At 43.9% G+C, this 24,436-nt stretch overlaps 1 protein-coding gene across 6 annotated transcripts in view; it reads left to right on the forward strand.

Annotated features, from left to right (window-relative positions):
* Positions 1 to 24,436, forward strand: part of HDAC7 (histone deacetylase 7) — a 597,866-nt gene that overhangs the window by 389,435 nt on the left and 183,995 nt on the right. For 3 of the 6 annotated variants that reach the window (XM_082245365.1, XM_082245362.1, XM_082245366.1), the window contains one exon: positions 318 to 374. Coding sequence is in view for 4 of the 6 variants with exons in the window: in XM_082245362.1 (XP_082101488.1) it covers positions 318 to 374 (57 nt within the window). In the remaining 2 variants the exon portion in view is untranslated. Of the gene's footprint in view, positions 1 to 117; positions 375 to 24,436 lie in introns of those variants that run through there. The other 3 variants (XM_082245361.1, XM_082245364.1, XM_082245368.1) reach the window with 1 other exon arrangement.

The following is a 24,436-nucleotide window of genomic DNA, read 5'->3' on the forward strand; positions in this document are numbered from 1 at the left end:
CGGGGCAGCGCTGCGTGAGAGTGTGATAGAGAGAAGAGAGAGAAGGGAAAGAGAGAGGAGAGATAGAAGGGAGAGAAGAGAGCAGAGCCCGGCCGGGAGGGACAGCCCATACTCCTCTGTGTGTGTGTGTGGGTGTGAGCGGGGATCGCACGGTGCTCTCTGAGTGACATGGCCGGCTGCCGGGTGTAGAGGAGAGAGCAGAGAGTGTGCACAGCCGGGGCACGGAGCGCCCACAGCCCTTCACTCACCCGCCTCCATGCCTGGATTACATCAAATGTTAAACACCATTTACGAGGCTGATTCCGCTTCTTCCACAGATGCCATCCGAAGGGGAGACAAGGGGCTGAGGAGCGGCCAGCACACCGGGGGAGCAGGTAGGAGATCACTATTATTATTACTCATTACCATGTGTCACTGCTTCTCCCTTCATACACCGACTACTACACTGTACAGGGGAATGTCTGCACTCATCCTCCACTACACTATACAGGGGAATGTCTGCACTCATCCTCCACTACACTATACAGGGGAATGTCTGCACTCATCCTCCACTACACTATACAGGGGAATGTCTGCACTCATACTCCACTACACTATACAGGGGAATGTCTGCACTCTCCAGTACTATCCATTGGAGCTCTTTCTACACTCTGTGCTGGGATCTCCTTTATGTCATCTCTTCTACCCCCCTATGTGATCTCTTCTACCCCCCCATGTGATCTCTTCTACCCCCCTATGTGATCTCTTCTACCCCCCTATGTGATCTCTTCTACCCCCCTATGTGATCTCTTCTACCCCCCTATGTGATCTCTTCTACCCCCCCATGTGATCTCTTCTACCCCCCTATGTGATCTCTTCTACCCCCCTATGTGATCTCTTCTACCCCCCTATGTGATCTCTTCTACCCCCCTATGTGATCTCTTCTACCCCCCTATGTGATCTCTTCTACCCCCCTATGTGATCTCTTCTACCCCCCTATGTGATCTCTTCTACCCCCCTATGTGATCTCTTCTACCCCCCCATGTGATCTCTTCTACCCCCCTATGTGATCTCTTCTACCCCCCTATGTGATCTCTTCTACCCCCCTATGTGATCTCTTCTACCCCCCTATGTGATCTCTTCTACCCCCATGTGATCTCTTCTACCCCCCTATGTGATCTCTTCTACCCCCCCCTCTATGTCATCATCTCTTCTACCCTCTATGTCATCTCTTGTACCTCCCTCTCTTCTATGGGATCTCTTCTACCTAGGATCTCTTCTACCCCCCCTTCTATGGGGTCTCTTCTACCCCTCCTCTCTTCTATGGGATCTCTTCACCCTCCCCTTTTCTGTGGGATCTCTTCTCCTCCCCTTTTCTATGGGATATCTTTCCCTCCCCTTTTTTATAGGATCTATTCTCCTCCCCTTTTCTATGGGATCTCTTTCCCTCCCTCTTTCTATAGGATCTCTTCTCCTCCCTTTTTTTACGGGAACTCTTCCCCTCCCCTTTTCTACAGGATCTCTTCCCCTCCCCTTTTCTATGGGATCTCTTCCCCTCCCCTTTTCTATGGGATCTCTTTCCCTCCCCTTTTCTATGGGATCTCTTTCCCTCCCCATTTCTATGGGATCTCTTTCCCTCCCCTTTTCTATGGGATCTCTTTCCCTCCCCTTTTCTATAGGATCTCTTCCCCTCCCCTTTTCTATGGGATCTCTTTCCCTCCCCTTTTCTATAGGATCTCTTCCCCTCCACTTTTCTATGGGATCTCTTCCCCTCCCCTTTTCTATGGGATCTCTTCCCCTCCCCTTTTCTATGGGATCTCTTTCCCTCCCCTTTTCTATGGGATCTCTTTTTCTCCCCTTTTCTATGGGATCTCTTTTCCTCCCCTTTTCTATGGGATCTCTTTTCCTCCCCTTTTCTATGGGATCTCTTTTCCTCCCCTTTTCTATGGGATCTCTTTTCCTCCCCTTTTCTATGGGATCTCTTTTCCTCCCCTTTTCTATGGGATCTCTTTTCCTCCCCTTTTCTACGGGATCTCTTTTCCTCCCCTTTTCTACGGGATCTCTTTTCCTCCCCTTTTCTACGGGATCTCTTCCCCTCCCATTTTCTACAGGATATCTTCCCCTCCCATTTTCTACGGGATCTCTTCCCCTCCCATTTTCTACGGGATCTCTTCCCCTCCCATTTTCTACGGGATCTCTTCCCCTCCCCTTTTCTACAGGATCTCTTCCCCTCCCCTTTTTTACAGGATCTCTTCCCCTCCCCTTTTCTACAGGATCTCTTCCCCTCCCCTTTTTTACAGGATATCTTCCCCTCCCCTTTTCTACAGGATCTCTTCCCCTCCACTTTTCTATGGGATCTTTTTCCCTCCCCTTTTCTATGGGATATCTTTCCCTCCCCTTTTCTATGGGATCTCTTTCCCTCCCCTTTTCTATGGGATCTCTTTCCCTCCCCTTCTCTCTGGGATCTCTTCTTCTCCACTTTTCTATAGGTCTCTTCTCTACCCCTTTTCATTGTGATCTCTTCTCCTCCCCTTATTTTTGATACAGTCTGTTCTCCCCTCTCCTTTCTATGGGAACTCTTCTTTCCCCCTTTCTATGGGATCTGTCCCCCCCCCCCCCCGTTATGATTTTTTAGTAGGAAATCTAACAGAAGTTTGTCTTCTAGCTGTGCAGTAAAGTCACAGCAGTGGGTAGACTTTGCACATTGTTTGACTTGGGGCTCGTCTCCACTGATGGTATATATTGAACACTTGCAATAGCTTTGAACACACCTCAAGTTTTCAAAGTAGTTGCATGCTTTTTTTTAACACGTGATCATCCTTAGGCTGGAAGTTGGAGGGTTACCCCACGTGCATTAACCCTTGTATTTATTTACTTTTTTTATATGCTCTGCAACACTTTTTCTTTAATCAGTACTGTACTTTGTATTCGCATTATTACAAATGTAGGAGGCAGTATAGGGCGGAAATAAACACCCAGAAATGCCACCAAGTCTCCATTCTCAGCAATGCACAAAAAGAGGAATCATATTATTGTCTATGGGGTCCAGTCACACCTATACAAATGCCTTTTGAATAACAGAAAAGGTGCAGGCCCTTCTTGTGGTGTGATTTTAGCTCCATAGACTTACATGGGAGAACTTCGAATAATGCATCAAATACACACAAAAGCTGCATGAAAATGTAAACGGACAAGTGTGAACCCAGGCTGAATGTTCTCTAGCCACCACTACAGCTACAATCACACGGACACCAAGGGGCGCATAGTGTGCTGTGTTCAGAGGTGGCTAAATTCATTCTCCGGATGCAGCAACGCTCTGTGGTATGGCCGCCTATATACTGGCTGATTAACTGCGGCCGAGTTGTGTGTCCAAACTCTGTAGAAACACTGACCATGGACACACACTGACTCAGGGATGTTCTAAGGCTCTATTCACATGTGTTCATCTATCTGAGCAGTTACCGGTGTGCACCTATCTGAGCAGTTACCGGTGTTCACTTATCTGAGCAGTTACCGGTGTTCACCTATCTGAGCAGTTACCGGTGTTCACTTATCTGAGCAGTTACCGGTGTTCACTTATCTGAGCAGTTACCGGTGTTCACTTATCTGAGCAGTTACCGGTGTTCACTTATCTGAGCACTCAACGGTGTTCACTTATCTGAGCAGTTACCGGTGTTCACTTATCTGAGCACTCACCGGTGTTCACTTATCTGAGCACTCACCGGTGTTCACTTATCTGAGCAGTTACCAGTGTTCACTTATCTGAGCAGTTACCGGTGTTCACTTATCTGAGCAGTTACCGGTGTTCACTCATCTGAGGAGTTACCGGTGTTCACTTATCTGAGCACTCACCGGTGTTCACTTATCTGAGCACTCACCGGTGTTCACTTATCTGAGCAGTTACCGGTGTTCACTTATCTGAGCACTCACCGGTGTTCACTTATCTGAGCACTCACCGGTGTTCACTCATCTGAGGAGTTACCGGTGTTCACTTATCTGAGCACTCACCGGTGTTCACTTATCTGAGCACTCAACGGTGTTCACTCATCTGAGCACTCAACGGTGTTCACTCATCTGAGCACTCAACGGTGTTCACTCATCTGAGGAGTTACCGGTGTTCACTTATCTGAGCAGTTAGCAGCCATTGATTTGTACAGACTACAGTTACGACAGCCACCACTGTCTCTGCAGACAGTGAGTGCAGGAAGTGTTTAGTACCACCATCAAGAATCTACTGATTCTCACTGGCGACTTACCCTGTTCACACCATGTAGATGTATCCTAAGATGCCAGTTGCCCGGCCTGGACTACCACATTGGCTGTCCTGATGAGACCTTTGTTGTATAATGGCCCATTAGCATCTCTGAGCTTAAGGTGCACTTTAAACTGCGCTACAGTGCATGGAAAGTACTCTACAAGTTTGTTGTTGGTGCATTTGTGTTTATATACTACAGCGTTTATTAAAACTTTCATATAATAATTCAAAAATACTACTGGACCAGAAGTTTATGTTGAGACAAACAAGTCTGTAGCTTCTCGGCATTGGTTGATAAAGTCATTGTAGTCGATAGTGGTTGCACATTCTTTGACTCATTGGGGTTGATTTACTAAAGGAAAATAGACCGTGCAAGTGCAGTTGCTCCGGAGCTTAGTCAAAGAGGGGAAGATCAGTTGACTTCCATCATCCAATCACGTGCAAGCAAAAATGCTGTTTTTTTTTCTTGCATGCGATTGGGTATTCTTTGCAAAGTGAAGATTCACCTCATTTACTAATCTCTGAAGCAACTGTACTTGCAATGTTGCAATGTGCACAGTCTGTTTGCCTTTAGTAATATATCTTTGCAGACACCATAAAGATGCTAATTGCCTTGGTCTGGACTACTACTTTAGCAGTCACCTTTGTTGTATAATGGTCCATTCAGAGGTTGATGAAAAGGTCATAGTAGTGAGTTGACCTTGGACATTCTAGTGCTGGTAGTTCTACAGCTGCCACCAAGATGCAGACTTTCCTGGTCCAGGGAGCCATGGTATAATCTTTGTATAAGGACCCATCCAAACCACTTTAAATGGTATTAAATGTCCTTCACCATCTTTAAAGTGGTGCATTTCCAAGCTTGCATTTCTTCCATAGTGGTGAAGGGTGTCCTATGGAAAATGCACTTAATGCCACGCAAAATAACAGCAGGGGTGGACAAATTATTATGGAATTCAGGAGCTAGCCTGTCCAATGCAGGAGCCACCGGGATTTATTTAGGAGCCTGCTCCATTGGTAGAAAATACAGAGATCCTCAAGAGTTATGCACCAGCTGGGATTTGTAAGGGTTCCAATCAGCTCTCAGCTTTCGGCACTGAGCTCTGCACAGTGTACATTCACCTCTCCGCCCCCTTTTTTCTGACCTCTCAGCCAAGCTTTATGAATTCAGCACTTTAACCACTTAAGCCCCAGAAGATTTTACCCCCTTCCTGACAGGCCCTATTTTGCGATTCGGCACTGCGTGACTTTAACGGACAATTGCGCAGTCGTGCGACGCTGTACCTAAACGAAATTGACTTCCTTTTTTTCCCACAAACAGAGCTTTCTTTTGGTGGTATTTGATCACCTGTGCAATTTTTTTGATCATGCGTTATAAACAAAAAAAGAGCGTAAATTTTGCAAAAATAACAAAATTTTTCACATTTTTTATATGCAATTCCCCCCAAAAAATGTAAAAATCAAAATTTTTTAACATTTTAGGCCAATTTGTTTTCTGCTACATATGTTTGGTTAAAAAAAATCGCAAAAAGCGTATTTTGATTGGTTTGCGCAAAATTTATTGCGTTTACTAAGGGAAAGATTTTTGTCATTTTTATTGTTTTTTTTTTTAACATGTAATGGCGGCGATCTGCGATTTTTTTTTTTTGAGGGACTGCGACATTGCGGCGGACAGATCGGACCCTTGACTGACATTTTTGACACTTTTGGGGTTACCAGTGACATTACTACAGTAATCAGTGCTTTACATAAGCACTGTTACTGTAAAAATGACACTGGCAGGGAAGGGGTTAACTTTATTTGAGAAGGAGGGGTTAAATGTGTCCCTAGGGGCGTGCTTGTAACTGTTATTGGTTGTGGCTGTTTGTGTAACAGCAGAGATCTATGGTCCTACATAGCAGGACCGTATGATCTCTGCTGTTACACAGGGGAGAATGACAGGCGGCTTTGTTTACATTAGCCGCCTGCCTTTCTCCCTTCACAGCGGGAGATCGCGAGTGACACGGGGGGGGGGGGTCCGCGAACGAGCGGGGGCGGGAGCGTGCCTCCGGCGGCGCGCGCTCGCCCCCTAGAGCCTCACAGGCTAGCGACGTACCCCTACGTCGCTTTGCCTGTGAGGGGCTGACTGCTGCAGTAAATATACTGACGGCAGTCGGCAATTAAACAGATGTAGAGAAGAAAGGACTGCAGATAGCTACAATTTATGTAGTAGGATTGTTTCATCTGTGTATCACCTGAGGCCAGTCACTTTATTAGGTTTAATGTAAGGGTTTACAACCACTTTAAAGGAAAGTATATTCTGCATTCAGAGATTGTTAGCTCTGGGAGTCCCCCATCTCTCAACTTTGACATCATTCTGACCAAAAAACGTGTCCAGAAAAGGATATTGAACTCGCTAACCCCAACCATCCCGTCAGATACACTAATAATGTTGTCATGTTCCCAGTGTCAGGTGTGTTCTATACCTGATGTAGGGAAGACAGTGATTCATAATTACTGTTGTCTGATGACAAAGGTGGCACAGTGACAGATGGAAAAGCTCTCCTTTTCTTAGCCTAGCACAATGCCAGTGGTGGCAGGAGTGGCCTATGACCGCTGTAGCTTGCCTCTGGGTGAGTGAAACAGGAGCAGGATGGACCCATGACCTGTCAGAAGCCGGTTCTTCCTGTCCTATAATGTGAGTGCTAATAAAATAACGGCCTGACAACAAAACCTAAAATTACTGGCGTACCTTCCTGCTAGTAAACTAGCCTTGAAATGACCTTTGCACATGCATATCTTGGGCTCTCGGGTTTCTAGGATTGGGGGCCCTTTTCCTTCCTTTGTAAAGCTGCTAAAATTCTGTTGCTTTAGAATATTAAATGTAATTAAATGTAAAATATTTATGTAATATTATATATTAAATGTAAAAGGGAGATGAAAAGCTTGTTCTAGTTGATCCTAGCCATGTACAAGTTGTTTCTGTTACTATGTACAGAGAACATGATGGACGCAGATACAGCGTGTGGTTTTCAGTGTCTGTTCCTACTTGAACCTTTGGAACCTATTTTAGTCTGCTTCCACTCTCACAGCTTGAATTGTAGTTTCCTAATGAGACTGAAAAAGAAGCCATGTGTATGTTGCAAGAAATATGCAGCTTATGCGTTGTGAATGGAAGAAAAAGAAGGCCGGTTAGCCGCAGCAGTGGCTATATGTTTTGACGCTCAGAAGGGGTCACATGTGATAAGACGCATATGTCCGGGTTTAGACGCTTCCAAGCTGTGTATATTTAGGCTCAATGCACACTAGGAGCTGAAAAAAATGCTGAATAAAAAAAACGCTTAATACGGAATTTTTCTGTTTCTGTGCTGCCGTTATGCAGCGTATAGCTGGTTGCTAAGGAGCGGGCGGCAGGCTGGCCGCTGTGTCCTTAACAACCAATGACTCATCAGCTGTCTGTGGGCTTCCCCGCTTACAGCTGAGTATAAACAAAAGAAAAGAATTGTCAGCAAATAAAAGTTGAGAAAAAAACAGTGTGGAGTCTCCCCCCCCCCCCCCCCATCCATATCCAGCCCCTTGGATCCGGTAGGGCTGATACCGGAAACCTGACATCAAAATGAAAAGAAAAAAATGGCTCCCCCCCCTATGCATACCAGACCTTTATCTAAGCATGCAGCCCAACAGGCCAGGAAAGGGGGGGGGGGGGCGAGCGAACCCTCTCCCCTGAAGCATACCAGGCCACATGCCCTAAACATGGGTAGGGTGCTTTAGGGTAGGGGGGCTCACGAAGGCCCTAGTATGGATTGGATGTTTTTTTTTATTTTCTCTAAAGTAGTTGCTGACAGTTCTTTTATTTACACTCAGCCGTCAGTGGAACCCTGCTGACAGCTAATGAGTCATCTGTTGTTAAGGATGCGCAGGCCGGCTTGCTAATTTGGACTTGAATGTATGCAACGGAAGTAAAAGTAATGTGGTGACACAGGAAATAGGGACGAACACACATGGCATTATGAAGTCAAAATAGAAGCTTCACTCCCCACAGTATTGGACCTTGTGGTAATGAGGGCTCAAAGTTAATGCCATGGATGGTGCTGTGCCAGAACTGAATGCAAAGATAGGAAGTCACCAGCAATCCAGATATGTTTCTCCTGGTTATTGTGAATAATTCCGAATAAACACGTGACATGCATCTACGTATTTGGGGTGTTGATGGCTTTGCATCTTTGTGAATGCACATAACCCATGAAAATGCATGTAAACACATTTTATTGTGTATTATGGCATGAATAGGCCCTTAACTGTACAATATTCAATACATTTTGTATGTCTTGTCAAATGGATGTTAAGCAGAATGTTCAATCTATGGCAACACATAGAATGTAGTCGAGCACCTTGTGAATTCTGGCAGCCGTGGAACTACAAGATTCAGCATGCTTTTCCAACTATAAGCATAGTCACACGGGTTGGCCATGCTGATAATTATTATTTAATTACTGTAAAATCAAGCAATTTAGGTTAGTGTGTGTGATGATTCATAAAAAGGGAGAAAATTTGTTTTTTTTTTTCATCAAAAGGGTAAAAAAAAAAAAAAAAAAAATTCTCCATGTTTTTAAAAACTAGCCACCGAAGTTCAAACATGCTGTAAAGAGCAGACTGGTGCAAAATTCCAAATACTTTGCACGGTCTAAATTATGAATACCATTTTGCATAGCTTTGCCCATCGGCTGAAAGAAATTGGCACACAATTCCTTTCATTGTTAATCTCTGCAGAATCTGTGTTTGGAGGTCCCTGAGAAGGACTTCATTTGCTTCCAAGAGAAGAGCCTCTTGCCTAACGGAATTGAATCTTTTTTTGGCCATACAAACAAGGGATCGGCCGGTATCGTTTTTTCAGGGACGATACAGATTTTCCGGCCACCCTTTAAGGCCGATAGTCGATATTAGGTGCAGATATTCTGCACATTTAGGCTACGTTCACATGTGGGCGTAGCGGATCGCGGAAAGAATCACCGCAATTCTGCCCGCGATCCAGAAATCATTGCAAATCGCGGGACGCCGTGTGTTGCCCGTGATTTGCAATGGCACCCCAAACGCTGTGCGATGTTTCCGCGATTTCTGCCTGCAAAATTGCAAATCTACAAAATTGCGGGACGAATTACACCCCAAAGAAGCTCTTGTACCTTTTTTGGGCGTCATGCGCCCCGCTTGTCTCCAGGTGGGAGGGGAGACCGGGTGAGTGGCGGAGGGCAGCGGGAGGGGGATTGTCCCCACCTGCTCCTTGTAATGACAATCAAGCTTCTTCTCAGCCACATCAGTTGTCATTACAAGAAAGCCGACCGTTGGCTCTAAACAACGGTACCGGGTGATTCCTCTAGCTGCAGGCATTACTCCGGTACAACCAGGTACAAATCAGTCACATTGGCAAGTTTGTGGCTGATACCGATACTTCAAAAAAAGTGAATATCGGCCTCCGATTATCGGCCCCACCGATATTCGGTCGATCCCTAATAAAAACCCCCTTATGCACTATGGCTAGGATTTACAGGAAGCCATCGTGGATTATAGATAAGCTTCTGTCATTGGCTGTGAAAAGCTGATCGATAAAGATCATATGAAAGGAAAGTCTATTTGTGTCCTGTTTCTACCAGTCTGGTAATACGAGTGAGGGAAGCTTGAAAACTATCTGTAAACATTTAAAAGTAAGGTTTGTGTGTTAAAGTGTGAAGGGTGGTTGGGTACAGATTTCTATAGCAGAATTGAAATGATAGGTGTTAGCAGTCTAAGGCGGTTTTGGGTGATTTAGTGCCCCGTCTGACAAGTTAAAATGCAACTGCAACCAAAACTTGTTTTGGATAGAGTGGGGAGGAATTTGAACACCCGTCAAGTTTTTCTTGTTGTCACCTTTTCTAATGGTCCTGGTGACCTTTTATTACTGAGAGTAAAAGTGAAAGGAAATCACAAGTTTTGAGTTGTCAGCAGAACCGAAATATAACGAAAATCTTCCAGTGGTGACCAGTCCCTCACTTTCTGATGCCTTTGGGACTGGAAGGAAAATCTCTCCAATGGGGTATAGATGTCAGTTATAACCCTCCCCTTCTCAATTCAAAATGAAAAAAGTTTTGGCTTTAGTTTAATTTTAAAGTGGTTCTAAAGGCTGAAGGTTTTTTACCTTCATACATTTTATGCACAAAGGTAAAAAACCTTCTGTGTGCAGCCCCAGTCCCCCTAATTCTTAACTGAGCTCCCTCTGATCCCCCAGCCCCTCTAATCCTTACTTGAGCTCCGTCCAATCTCCCAGCCCCTCTAATCCTTATCTGAGCTCCCTCCGATCCCCCAGCCTCTCTAATCCTTACCTGAGCTCCCTCTTATCCCCCAGCCTCTCTAATCCTTAACTGAGCTCCTTCCAATCCCCCAGCCCCCCTAATCCTTACCTGAGCTCCCTCCGATCCCCCAGCCTCTCTAATCCCTACCTGAGCTCCCTCCAATGCCATAGCTGCTCTAATCCTTACCTGAGCTCCCTCCAATCCCCCAGCCCCCCTAATCCTTACCTGAGCTCCCTCTGATCCCACAGCCTCTCTAATCCTTAACCGAGCTCCTTCCAATCCCCCAGCCCCTCTAATCCTTACCTGAGCTCCCTCCGATCCCCCAGCCTCTCTAATCCCTACCTGAGCTCCCTCCAATGCCATAGCTGCTCTAATCCTTACCTGAGCTCCCTCCAATCCCCCAGCCCCCCTAATCCTTACCCCCGGCCCCTCTAATCCTTACCTGAGCTCCTTCCGATCCCCCAGCCCCTCTAATCCTTACTTGAGCTCCCTCCAATCGCCCAGCCCCCCTAATCCTTACCTGAGTTCCCTCTGACCCCCCAGCCCCCCTAATCCTTACCTGGGCTCCCTCGGATCTCCCAGCCCCCTAATCCTTACCTTAGCTCCCTCCAATCCCCCAGCCCCTAATCCTTACCTGAACTCCCTCCGATCCTCCAGCCCCTAATCCTTACCTTAGCTCCCTCTTATCCCCCAGCCCCCTAATCCTTACCTGAGCTCCCTCCGATCCCCCAGCCCCTAATCCTTACCTGAGCTCCCTCCGATCCAGCGATGTTCAGGATGCCTTGGCTGTCCCGTATTCTCCCTCCTCATTGGCTGAGACAGCAGTAGGAGCTAATGGGGAGAGCGCAGGGGGGCTGAGCCGAGCCGCGGCTCTATGTGTCTTATGGATGCAAGCATGCAGAGATTTCTCTAGGGGCACTCCTTGAGGGAGAGTAGCCAGGAGTGCCAGTGTGGGACCTGAAAAGAAGAGGACCGGAACTGCTCTGTACAAAACCACTGCACAGAGCAGGTAAGTATAACATGTTTGTTATTTAAAAAAACAAAAAGCCAAAGCTTTAATACCACTTTAAAGCTGGATGAAAACTTTAGCCCCCCATCAGTCCATTTTTGACTTGTGATTACATGGATCAAAAATGGACTGCGCTATGTTCCTATGAGTAGCCGGATATAAGCCAATGTCCACCTATATATGCCCGCACCTGTGCCCAAAATACTCTATTCACAGTTGTACGACTCAAAAGTTGCACTGACTTTAGCAGTAAAACTCTGATGTAACTTTGGATGGGTGAGACTTGGAATATAAATTTGGCTTTGACCAGAGATAATGGACAACTGTTGCATTGTATGACATTCAGGTTTAACTTTCATGCAACTTTTGAGGAATAACATTGAAGTCTGTGCCCCTCAAGTTGCATGGAAGTCAGACCAAAGTAGTACATAAACTACTTTGAAGCCGCTGAAACTTTAAGTCACACATAAATAAATGGTTATAATTGGAAAACATGGGGAGTGACTTGTCATGCTACTGTTGTCCAAAGTTGCATGACAGGTTGCACAAGTGTGAATGGAGCCCTCCTGTTCATTGAAAAAAACGGTGTCCAGGTCTTCGTTTCCTCTTTCTTTACTGACCTGACCAGATGTTGGCAGATATAGGTGGATGCACATTTGCTTACATCTGCCCACCTATAGAGATTATATGGGTCCCATTTTCCTCCATCATAAGATGAATGAAAAATTGGAAAGGACACGGATGTCACATATGGTACATCCATTTCCGTTCTGAGTGGGGATCAGACTAGGATCACCCGCTGAGACAGAATGGAGGGCATCCATTGAAGTGGCCTCATGTGAAACCATATATGTTGAGGCATATGTCAAATGTCACTTGAAACCATATGAAAACAAGGCCAGCCTTTACCCAAGAGATCCCAATCTATATCTTAAAGAGGAACTTCACCCTTATCTTAAAAACTACAACAAAGGCTGCTTTAGATATATTTAGTAATGGCAATCTACAAATAGATACTTATAGGGGTTGATTTGCTAAGGTCAAATAGACTGTGCACTTTGCAAAGAATACCCAATCATGTGCAAGGGAAAAAAAACAGCATTTTTGCTTGCTCATGATTGGATGATAGAGGTCAACCTCATTTACTAAGTTCTGGAGCGCATGCACTTGCAGCGTGGAGCTGCACTTGCAAATAGCACAATCTTTTTGCCTTTGGTAAATCAACCCCCGGGAAATTGCAGGCTTTTTTTATTCTTTCTATAGCTTATTTTTCTTTTCCTCCTCATTCCTCTCACAGTGGCCATTTTCACTAAGGGAAGATAGATCCATCTGCCTAAATGACTGGGTCACACTATTTTGGATCTGCGGGCCACGTTTGCGCAGGAAAAGCAGCCCATACATTTGAATAGGCTGCTGTGCCTGCGTTACCTTGCAAGAAAAATGTTCCTGCACCATTTTGAAAACAGTGTCCAGAAAATTGCATGGTGCTTTTTTTTTTTTTTTTTTGCCATGCGTTTTCCCGGTGGTTCCCGCACCCGTAGATGTGCAGTGTTTTTAGATGCGTGAAGGTGTCATTAAGAATTTTTTAAACAGCAGCGAGTTTTAGCTGCAGGTGGTTGCGGGTGCAGGAACACCTGCAATAGTGTGAACCAGGCCTTACTTCCTGGAACATGTGACCATGCTCATCATCTAAGAGGGAAAGCACTGGTGATGTAGCCTTCCCAGGGTACATCTGTGGGGCCAAGGTTACATTACAAATGCCTCACGAACCCAGAAAGTGGGAAAATAGTGATTGTAAGTTAAAGCAAAAATGTCTAATGACTGTAAGATTTCATATCAGAATGCAAGGAGCATGAAGATGTGATTTTTAGAGAATATGGGATAAGGTTAATCTTATAGTGAAGAGGACTTTTATAAAAGCCAGTACCCTTACTTTATCTTTGCACCCCCCTACCCCATCAGACTGCTTGAGAAATACTCAATGCACCCCCTAGCTCCCCACAATACAGTGCTGGGTGGCTGAATGGCCAATCTTCGGGCCTGAATACGTAGGGGGGATTGGGGACTTGCATAGCTCTGTGTAAGCTTCAACTTACTAAGCCAGGGCTGGCAAACTTGCTTTGAATCCAGGAGTCAGGTTAAAAAGTTAGGAGCCAGTTTTTGCGCATGCGTGGTGATATGTAACATGTATCGCATTAAAAGTTTTCATGCATAGGCGCCCCAGCACGTGTGGGGGTGGGAGGCCTCAGATTTATTTTTTTTTTTTCGGGGGGTTGTTTTTTTGTACTTGGGTGTAACTTTAATTTTTTACAATTAAAATAATTTTTTTTTCCCCATCACATGGGCTGATTTTTTGGTGACAGGTTCTCTTTATTGAGATTTACTTTTTTAACAAACATTTAAAGTGCACTATGCACTAGGTTGGTGCGCCCTTCTTTTGTTTTTGTTGTTATGCTGGCTGGGGAAACTGTCAATGGTGACCCAGCCGTGACATCATACATATCTCTTCTGGGTCAGGAACAAGATGGAGAGTAAAGGGGACCTCCCTCCCCTCTACCCTGTGGTGCCTGCTATGCCAGTCCTGGGCCCGCAAATGGGTGGGCGGAGACCAGGATACATAGTGGGGGTGCATGCAGGATGGGGGTGCACTTTACCCATGTGTGTGGGCTGTGGAGCTGTCCGAATGCTTCCTTCGTTCTGCATGTCCCGGGCATCGTGCGATACAAATTGTGCATCCCTGCAACAATGAATGGACTGATAAAAGTCCAGGCGCCAGGATGCAATTTCTAGTCGCCATGGCGACCTGGCGCCTGGGATTTGTCAATCCCTGCACTAAGAAGTATGTAATATATAAAGGAATTCTGGGTGGTCTGGCCCCACATTTAATTAGTGAATTTTGATTTACAGAGAAAGTATATAGACCATGCTTATGGTCACTTCTGTATACGGTGACTTCTATACTTTGTCTTTAATATGAGCCTGTACTCTGACCAAACTGGATGATTTTTTGTTTTTTTGTTTTTATACAATAGACAGCGAAACAATTGCTGTTGATATATACAATCTTAAAGTTTCTAGGCACTTCCTCTCATGGGACAATTATTTTTATTCACAAACTTCCTGTCCTGGGAGATTTGTTTTGGCGTATACCTGAAGTGTTTCAACAGTTTTTGCAGCGCCAGCTGGAAACACATGATGGTATTGTAAAAACACCCGCATTTCCATAGTGGTGATTTACTATCCGTTCCACTGAACTCATGAGAATCACATTATTTCTCAGACGTGAAGAAGCAACCAGACTCCTTCTGGCCTGGAGGTGAATTTTATTGTAATCTCTCATTGTGATGATCACAAGCCTTCCCGATCTCGGAGAGAAACTTACTGTAAATACCTATAGTGTCATCCAGTCTATTAGTCTGCTGAAAGAATGCCGACTTTTATTAGTAGTTCTTTTTTTGTGCGCGTGAGAAATATTTGTAAAGGGAAAACACATGGCATAGATGTGATGAAATGTTCTTTGTTAATATAATAACAATTGACTTTGCTAGGTTTTTTATTCTTCTTAAAATATGTTGAATTTTATACATTTTTATGGGAATGAAGTACAGAAGAGCAGAGCTGGAAAATCCTGTTTTGTTAGATAGCAATCAAACCCTCAGATTTCTGTCCCTACATCTGAGAGACATATCAACTCTTATGTCCATAAATGATGGTCTGTGGAAAATACATTTTTTTTTTTTTTTTTTTGCTCTCCCACGATTTTTATCACTTAATAAAGATATCATTTTACTGTACAACAGCTAACCTTATCTGTCCAACGTCTGATGTTTTTTTATATTCCCCAACACCACATGACATGCAAATTTTAGGTGATTCTACTTCAATGTTCTTGTAATAATGGAATTTACAAGGAACAACTGCAGATCAAAGGCATCAAACACAATTTACAAAAATGTGTCACATTTGCATCCTGTCTAAATGAGATCCATAATTCCGCCCAGTGCCATTTCACAGCATACCAGGGTGGATAAAAATCAATGATTTATAAAAAAAAAAAAAAAAAAACTCTGATTTTTAAAATTTAAGAGCCGGTTCACACCGGGGCGACTCAAAGTCGCCCCGACTTTGAAGCCGCCCGTGCAGCACGACTTGATCGCGGCTTGCAAACGACTTCTCTAATAGAAGTCAATGCAAGCCGCTCTGACTTCACCCTCCGAGTAGTCGCTCTGATTAAAATCAAGGGGGGAATCCTGCGCTAAATAACAAATAGAGATGACAAACTGATCGTATATAATGACATGAACAGGCTAGCAGCTAGAACACTGGACTTATAGAAATCCCACTCAAATATATATCAAAATAGTGCAGCGCTAGGAACATTGAAATAAATCATACATAAAAAGGCTAAAAACTGTAGTATGGTTAATCACTCAACCAAACCCAAGTGTGCATAGAAACATGAGTCCATTATATTAAAAAAGACAATCAACTTGCAAGGATGGTAGAGAGTCCAATGCAGAGTAGAAATCCCAAGGTGCGGAGAGCAGAGTTGGAAAGACACCCAAATGTGTGAATAAGGTGGCTGCTTACCGCAAATAGTGGGCCTCCAAATTAATGGATAAGCCACTTAGGCGTGAAGTGTTAGCCCTAATGGGATGGACTTTCTCCTCCACTTCAGTGGACCAGGATCAATTCCGTGTGTTCCTATACCCCGCTCAGTCACAAGGCAGATATGACTCCAATATGTATGGCAGTATGCAAGGAATGAAGGAAATCATAGCGTAATCCCGTAATACAATTAAATTGGTTTTATTAAAGTTCTACTTACATTATGGCAGACATGTATGTGCAGACAGTATACAATAGCGGCGTCCCGCTAGGATAAAACACGAGCCGGCGTCTTGGGGGCGTGACAGGCGCGATGTCCGGAACCTCCCGACCGGTTTCGTCAGAGTGACGTCGTCAGGGGCGTGGTTACCGGACATCGCGGTCACGCCTGGTAAATACCCCATATGCTCATCACTTCCGGATAATCCTCCAATTAAAGAAGAAGAAGGGCGGAAGTGACGCATCCGCTGTTTGGCCGTTGAGGGCGGAAATGATTAATATGTGAAAACGATCTAGATGTTCACAAGGGACAGGGTTGGAACACTCTGTCCTCTTTCGTTCTAACATTAATATAATAGAATATTAAATGAGCCACTATGTTAATTATACAAACAGCGGCCCAAAAACAAAAACAAGCAGTATAGAAAAAACGGCAATATAGAGAGAATAGCCACCAATTGTGCATAGCGCCATCTTGTGGCCAAAAATTATATTGCGGCCAAAAAAAATCCCTAATTGAAATAAAAAAGAGGAACGAGGGCCAAAAAGTGGATTGCAACACCTTTCCCTTTAACAGATGACCTCTTACTCATAGCCTTACATGTATCAAAATACTCATAACAATAAAAAGTTATTAAAAAACAGTGAAAAAGGCCATTAATTAAAAATACATTTAGCAGATAGTGATATATGGCTAAAAATACATATAAAACCAGAAAATATCAAAATAAAGCTTGAAAAATAGTGCAATTCCTAGAACTGCAAAGATTAAGATAAATGGGACTTGATGACATATCTATCCATTTCCCGCATCAACCTCATTAGCTGTTATTGATGAAACAGTTAATGTCCCATTCGACGTTAAGGCCGAAGGGGACATAGGATTTTAAAATGTAAATCCATCGTGTTTCAGCACGGGATAATTCCCTTTTGGCATTAGCTCCTCGCCAATTTGGAGCAAATTGATCAAATGCCACAAACAGCGTGTTGCGGGGGTCTTTATGTCGACAGGAGTCGAAATGTTTCGACACACTGTGGCCAGGAAAACCTTTGCGGATATTGGCCACATGTTCTCCCATGCGTATTTGCATGGTCCGCAGAGTTCGTCCAATGTACTGCTTCCCACATTTACATTGGAGTAGATAAACTACATTTTGTGTTGAACAAGTGATGAAGGAATTAATCGGGTATTCTCTCCCAGTGACCTGAGACCTAATTTTCTCTATCCTCCTACCCTTGAACGCATTTAGAGCACAGATATTGCATCTCTTGCAGGGATAGAACCCTTTAAGTTCTGGGAAAAACCTGGGTTTCTGTGGTTTCTCGATAACATTATGGGCCACCTGGTGTCGTAGCGATGGGGCACCTCTAAAAATAACATTAGGCCGGTCTGGGAGGACTGGACCCAGCACTCTGTCATTTTTAATGACGGACCAATGTTTTTGCATAATTTTTTTGACCTCATAATGTTGGGTACTGAACGAGGTGACAAAACAGTTTTTAAACGGTTGATTATCATTGGTTCTTGTGCGAGGGGCTAATAGATTCGACCTATCCATATCAGCCACCTCCCTGATGGTCTTATCTAAGGAGTCGGCATGATATCCCCTATCCAAAAACTTGCTTTTGAGCTGTGAGGCTTGTGAAAGGAAGCTGTCAAGGTGGGTACAATTACGCCGTAGCCTCATAAATTGTCCTTTGGGGACGGCTTGTAACCACGATTTATGGTGACAGCTATCCACTGGGATAAAGCTGTTTCGGTCGGTCTGTTTAAAAAAGGTGGAAGTAACCAACCTGTCCTCTTCCACAGACAAACTCAAGTCCAAGAAACTGATATTGGTAGTGCTACTGGTACAATCCAGTTTTATACCTCTGTCGTTCTCATTTAGTGTAGACATGAATAGATCAAGGGAACACTGATCACCATCCCATAGGAGGAGGATGTCGTCTATGTACCTCCTCCACAGCACCAGCTGGGGTGGTCGGTCCTTATAGACGACATCCTCCTCCCACCTGGCCATAAATAAATTGGCCAGGCTGGGGGCAAATTTTGCCCCCATAGCCACACCGCGGCACTGTAAAAAATAGGTGTCATTAAACCAAAAAAAATTGTGCGTCATTGCAAAACTCAAAATCTCCAAGATGAACTCAATCTGCTCTTTATCTAACCCACTGAGGGTATTCAGATAATATTGTACCGCCTCATATCCCAATTGATGTGGGATGATCGTGTACAGGGACATGACGTCAGCCGTGGCCACGATCATACCTTCCTTCCATGTGACGTCCTTAATGATGTTGAGGACATGTGTCGTGTCCTTGAGATAGGAAGGCATTTGTGATACCAGTGGTTGGAGAAAGGCATCAACATATCTCCCAATGCGAGAGCATAAGGAGTCTATCCCACTAATGATGGGACGACCGGGGGGTTTAATGGGATTTTTGTGTACTTTAGGGAGAAAGTACATAACTGGCAAACGGGGAGCCAGAGGGACAAGAAACAATTTTTCCTTTTCTTTAAGAATGCCTTTATCAAAGGCTTGATTTACTAGAATCTGAAGCTCTTTTTTGTATTTTACTGTAGGATTCCTATTAAGAATCTGGTAAGTGTCCCTATCGCTCAAAATGTTGTTCATCTCAAGGACATAGTCATCCTTGTCCAGAACGACAATACCGCCGCCTTTGTCGGCCGGACGAATGACTATGTCCTTGTGTTCACACAGTGTCTGTAGCCCAATTTGCAGGGAATTGTTAGTCGGTGGCTTCCTTATCTTAATCTTTTCCAAGTCACCTAGTACCAGTTCTTTGAAGACCCGAACAGAAGAGGAGACTTTTCCAGATGGATTAAATAGAGAGGCGTTGGCGAGGGAAGTATGTGTATACTTGTTGGTATTATTAGAAATGGTTCTACTGGGATTGGATAATATATATCTTTGTATATTCAACTTTCTAATATATTTTTGGACATCAATGAAGGTGTCAAACTTGTTGATTGTCTTTGGAGGTGCAAACTTCAATCCCCGGTTTAGCACGGATTGTTCCTCTTTAGTGAAAGAGGCTTTAGAAAGGTTGAATATACCCCCATCATTTATAGTCGCCTTCTTTTTTGCCCTCGCCTTCCGCCCCCCTCTGGTCCCTCTCTTTGTTCGGTATCCCTTTGGATGTTTTGATAGTCTCTGGGAAAATCCCCTTGGTATTGGTTCATATTAGATGGTGGGGGTGGACGAAAATTACGTGGTGAATCGAATTGTTCGTATTCTGACCCAAAACGATCCCTGTTATCATTCCACCCTCTCGGTTCATTCCTAGGATGACGGGTGATGACCCTGTTATCATTAGGGGAATCCCATCCACCATTATCCAGAGGAGTGAACCTATTAAAGGTAGGTACACTACCTCCAGGTCTTGGTGTATAGGGGGCATCATAATAATCATATTGTGATGGCCCCCGTCTGTTATTAGGCAAAAGTTTTTGCTGATTGGAAAAATAAGGCCTATTATTATTCCTATTATTGTTGTTATAATTATTAGACCCTCTGTTGGATGGAACACCTGGGGGGAATTTTTTGATATTATGTCCCTTCCCGCCATTAATGGGCTTATTATTAAACCCTCTAGAAGAAACTTGGCCATTGGGTAATGAGGTGGTGGCTGTCACAGTGTCCATGGGTTCACCCTGAATGTTATCACCCATATTGGCATTAGTGGCTGCCCTAGCGACTTGCCATTTAAACACTGTGTCGTTTTTATAGTCACCCACATCGCGATTATACTTTCGTTTTTTCTTATTTTTTTGATCAATGGTCTCTTTTTCTAAATGTTTTACAAGGAGCTCGGACTGTTTTTTATATTCATCTTTCTCCTTGAATTCGATCAGAGATTTTTTCAAATCACTGATTTCACCGTCGATTTTAGATAACTTGCTCCTTTTCCTACTAATGAGGAATTGTAAAAACTGAATTCCAGCCCCATTAAAATATTTGAACCAACCATCTAGGTCAGACTCATCACTCTGGGGATTGACCTCCCACCTGAGGCTCCTAGGTACCATCTTATCTGCGACATATCGTTCTAAGAACGCTATGTCCCAGTTAGTGTGCACTTCGGTAGTCATCAGGTTCTTTAATCTCGTAAAACGGCTCCCGACATCATCTGTTGGAACCAGGGTGCCAGTGAAGACATCCTCCATATCAAGGACCTGTTGAGTCCTAAACTCAAAAATGTCCATGGTGTGATAAACAGTAATGATAAAATACTAGCAGCAGAATAAGAACTATAAAAAGCAAATAAAATCAAGGGGGGAATCCTGCGCTAAATAACAAATAGAGATGACAAACTGATCGTATATAATGACATGAACAGGCTAGCAGCTAGAACACTGGACTTATAGAAATCCCACTCAAATATATATCAAAATAGTGCAGCGCTAGGAACATTGAAATAAATCATACATAAAAAGGCTAAAAACTGTAGTATGGTTAATCACTCAACCAAACCCAAGTGTGCATAGAAACATGAGTCCATTATATTAAAAAAGACAATCAACTTGCAAGGATGGTAGAGAGTCCAATGCAGAGTAGAAATCCCAAGGTGCGGAGAGCAGAGTTGGAAAGACACCCAAATGTGTGAATAAGGTGGCTGCTTACCGCAAATAGTGGGCCTCCAAATTAATGGATAAGCCACTTAGGCGTGAAGTGTTAGCCCTAATGGGATGGACTTTCTCCTCCACTTCAGTGGACCAGGATCAATTCCGTGTGTTCCTATACCCCGCTCAGTCACAAGGCAGATATGACTCCAATATGTATGGCAGTATGCAAGGAATGAAGGAAATCATAGCGTAATCCCGTAATACAATTAAATTGGTTTTATTAAAGTTCTACTTACATTATGGCAGACATGTATGTGCAGACAGTATACAATAGCGGCGTCCCGCTAGGATAAAACACGAGCCGGCGTCTTGGGGGCGTGACAGGCGCGATGTCCGGAACCTCCCGACCGGTTTCGTCAGAGTGACGTCGTCAGGGGCGTGGTTACCGGACATCGCGGTCACGCCTGGTAAATACCCCATATGCTCATCACTTCCGGATAATCCTCCAATTAAAGAAGAAGAAGGGCGGAAGTGACGCATCCGCTGTTTGGCCGTTGAGGGCGGAAATGATTAATATGTGAAAACGATCTAGATGTTCACAAGGGACAGGGTTGGAACACTCTGTCCTCTTTCGTTCTAACATTAATATAATAGAATATTAAATGAGCCACTATGTTAATTATACAAACAGCGGCCCAAAAACAAAAACAAGCAGTATAGAAAAAACGGCAATATAGAGAGAATAGCCACCAATTGTGCATAGCGCCATCTTGTGGCCAAAAATTATATTGCGGCCAAAAAAAATCCCTAATTGAAATAAAAAAGAGGAACGAGGGCCAAAAAGTGGATTGCAACACCTTTCCCTTTAACAGATGACCTCTTACTCATAGCCTTACATGTATCAAAATACTCATAACAATAAAAAGTTATTAAAAAACAGTGAAAAAGGCCATTAATTAAAAATACATTTAGCAGATAGTGATATATGGCTAAAAATACATATAAAACCAGAAAATATCAAAATAAAGCTTGAAAAATAGTGCAATTCCTAGAACTGCAAAGATTAAGATAAATGGGACTTGATGACATATCTATCCATTTCCCGCATCAACCTCATTAGCTGTTATTGATGAAACAGTTAATGTCCCATTCGACGTTAAGGCCGAAGGGGACATAGGATTTTAAAATGTAAATCCATCGTGTTTCAGCACGGGATAATTCCCTTTTGGCATTAGCTCCTCGCCAATTTGGAGCAAATTGATCAAATGCCACAAACAGCGTGTTGCGGGGGTCTTTATGTCGACAGGAGTCGAAATGTTTCGACACACTGTGGCCAGGAAAACCTTTGCGGATATTGGCCACATGTTCTCCCATGCGTATTTGCATGGTCCGCAGAGTTCGTCCAATGTACTGCTTCCCACATTTACATTGGAGTAGATAAACTACATTTTGTGTTGAACAAGTGATGAAGGAATTAATCGGGTATTCTCTCCCAGTGACCTGAGACCTAATTTTCTCTATCCTCCTACCCTTGAACGCATTTAGAGCACAGATATTGCATCTCTTGCAGGGATAGAACCCTTTAAGTTCTGGGAAAAACCTGGGTTTCTGTGGTTTCTCGATAACATTATGGGCCACCTGGTGTCGTAGCGATGGGGCACCTCTAAAAATAACATTAGGCCGGTCTGGGAGGACTGGACCCAGCACTCTGTCATTTTTAATGACGGACCAATGTTTTTGCATAATTTTTTTGACCTCATAATGTTGGGTACTGAACGAGGTGACAAAACAGTTTTTAAACGGTTGATTATCATTGGTTCTTGTGCGAGGGGCTAATAGATTCGACCTATCCATATCAGCCACCTCCCTGATGGTCTTATCTAAGGAGTCGGCATGATATCCCCTATCCAAAAACTTGCTTTTGAGCTGTGAGGCTTGTGAAAGGAAGCTGTCAAGGTGGGTACAATTACGCCGTAGCCTCATAAATTGTCCTTTGGGGACGGCTTGTAACCACGATTTATGGTGACAGCTATCCACTGGGATAAAGCTGTTTCGGTCGGTCTGTTTAAAAAAGGTGGAAGTAACCAACCTGTCCTCTTCCACAGACAAACTCAAGTCCAAGAAACTGATATTGGTAGTGCTACTGGTACAATCCAGTTTTATACCTCTGTCGTTCTCATTTAGTGTAGACATGAATAGATCAAGGGAACACTGATCACCATCCCATAGGAGGAGGATGTCGTCTATGTACCTCCTCCACAGCACCAGCTGGGGTGGTCGGTCCTTATAGACGACATCCTCCTCCCACCTGGCCATAAATAAATTGGCCAGGCTGGGGGCAAATTTTGCCCCCATAGCCACACCGCGGCACTGTAAAAAATAGGTGTCATTAAACCAAAAAAAATTGTGCGTCATTGCAAAACTCAAAATCTCCAAGATGAACTCAATCTGCTCTTTATCTAACCCACTGAGGGTATTCAGATAATATTGTACCGCCTCATATCCCAATTGATGTGGGATGATCGTGTACAGGGACATGACGTCAGCCGTGGCCACGATCATACCTTCCTTCCATGTGACGTCCTTAATGATGTTGAGGACATGTGTCGTGTCCTTGAGATAGGAAGGCATTTGTGATACCAGTGGTTGGAGAAAGGCATCAACATATCTCCCAATGCGAGAGCATAAGGAGTCTATCCCACTAATGATGGGACGACCGGGGGGTTTAATGGGATTTTTGTGTACTTTAGGGAGAAAGTACATAACTGGCAAACGGGGAGCCAGAGGGACAAGAAACAATTTTTCCTTTTCTTTAAGAATGCCTTTATCAAAGGCTTGATTTACTAGAATCTGAAGCTCTTTTTTGTATTTTACTGTAGGATTCCTATTAAGAATCTGGTAAGTGTCCCTATCGCTCAAAATGTTGTTCATCTCAAGGACATAGTCATCCTTGTCCAGAACGACAATACCGCCGCCTTTGTCGGCCGGACGAATGACTATGTCCTTGTGTTCACACAGTGTCTGTAGCCCAATTTGCAGGGAATTGTTAGTCGGTGGCTTCCTTATCTTAATCTTTTCCAAGTCACCTAGTACCAGTTCTTTGAAGACCCGAACAGAAGAGGAGACTTTTCCAGATGGATTAAATAGAGAGGCGTTGGCGAGGGAAGTATGTGTATACTTGTTGGTATTATTAGAAATGGTTCTACTGGGATTGGATAATATATATCTTTGTATATTCAACTTTCTAATATATTTTTGGACATCAATGAAGGTGTCAAACTTGTTGATTGTCTTTGGAGGTGCAAACTTCAATCCCCGGTTTAGCACGGATTGTTCCTCTTTAGTGAAAGAGGCTTTAGAAAGGTTGAATATACCCCCATATGGGGGTATATTCAACCTTTCTAAAGCCTCTTTCACTAAAGAGGAACAATCCGTGCTAAACCGGGGATTGAAGTTTGCACCTCCAAAGACAATCAACA

The sequence above is a fragment of the Pelophylax lessonae genome, assembly GCF_965119305.1.
Source record: "Pelophylax lessonae genome assembly, chromosome: 2".
Lineage (NCBI taxonomy): Eukaryota > Metazoa > Chordata > Amphibia > Anura > Ranidae > Pelophylax > Pelophylax lessonae.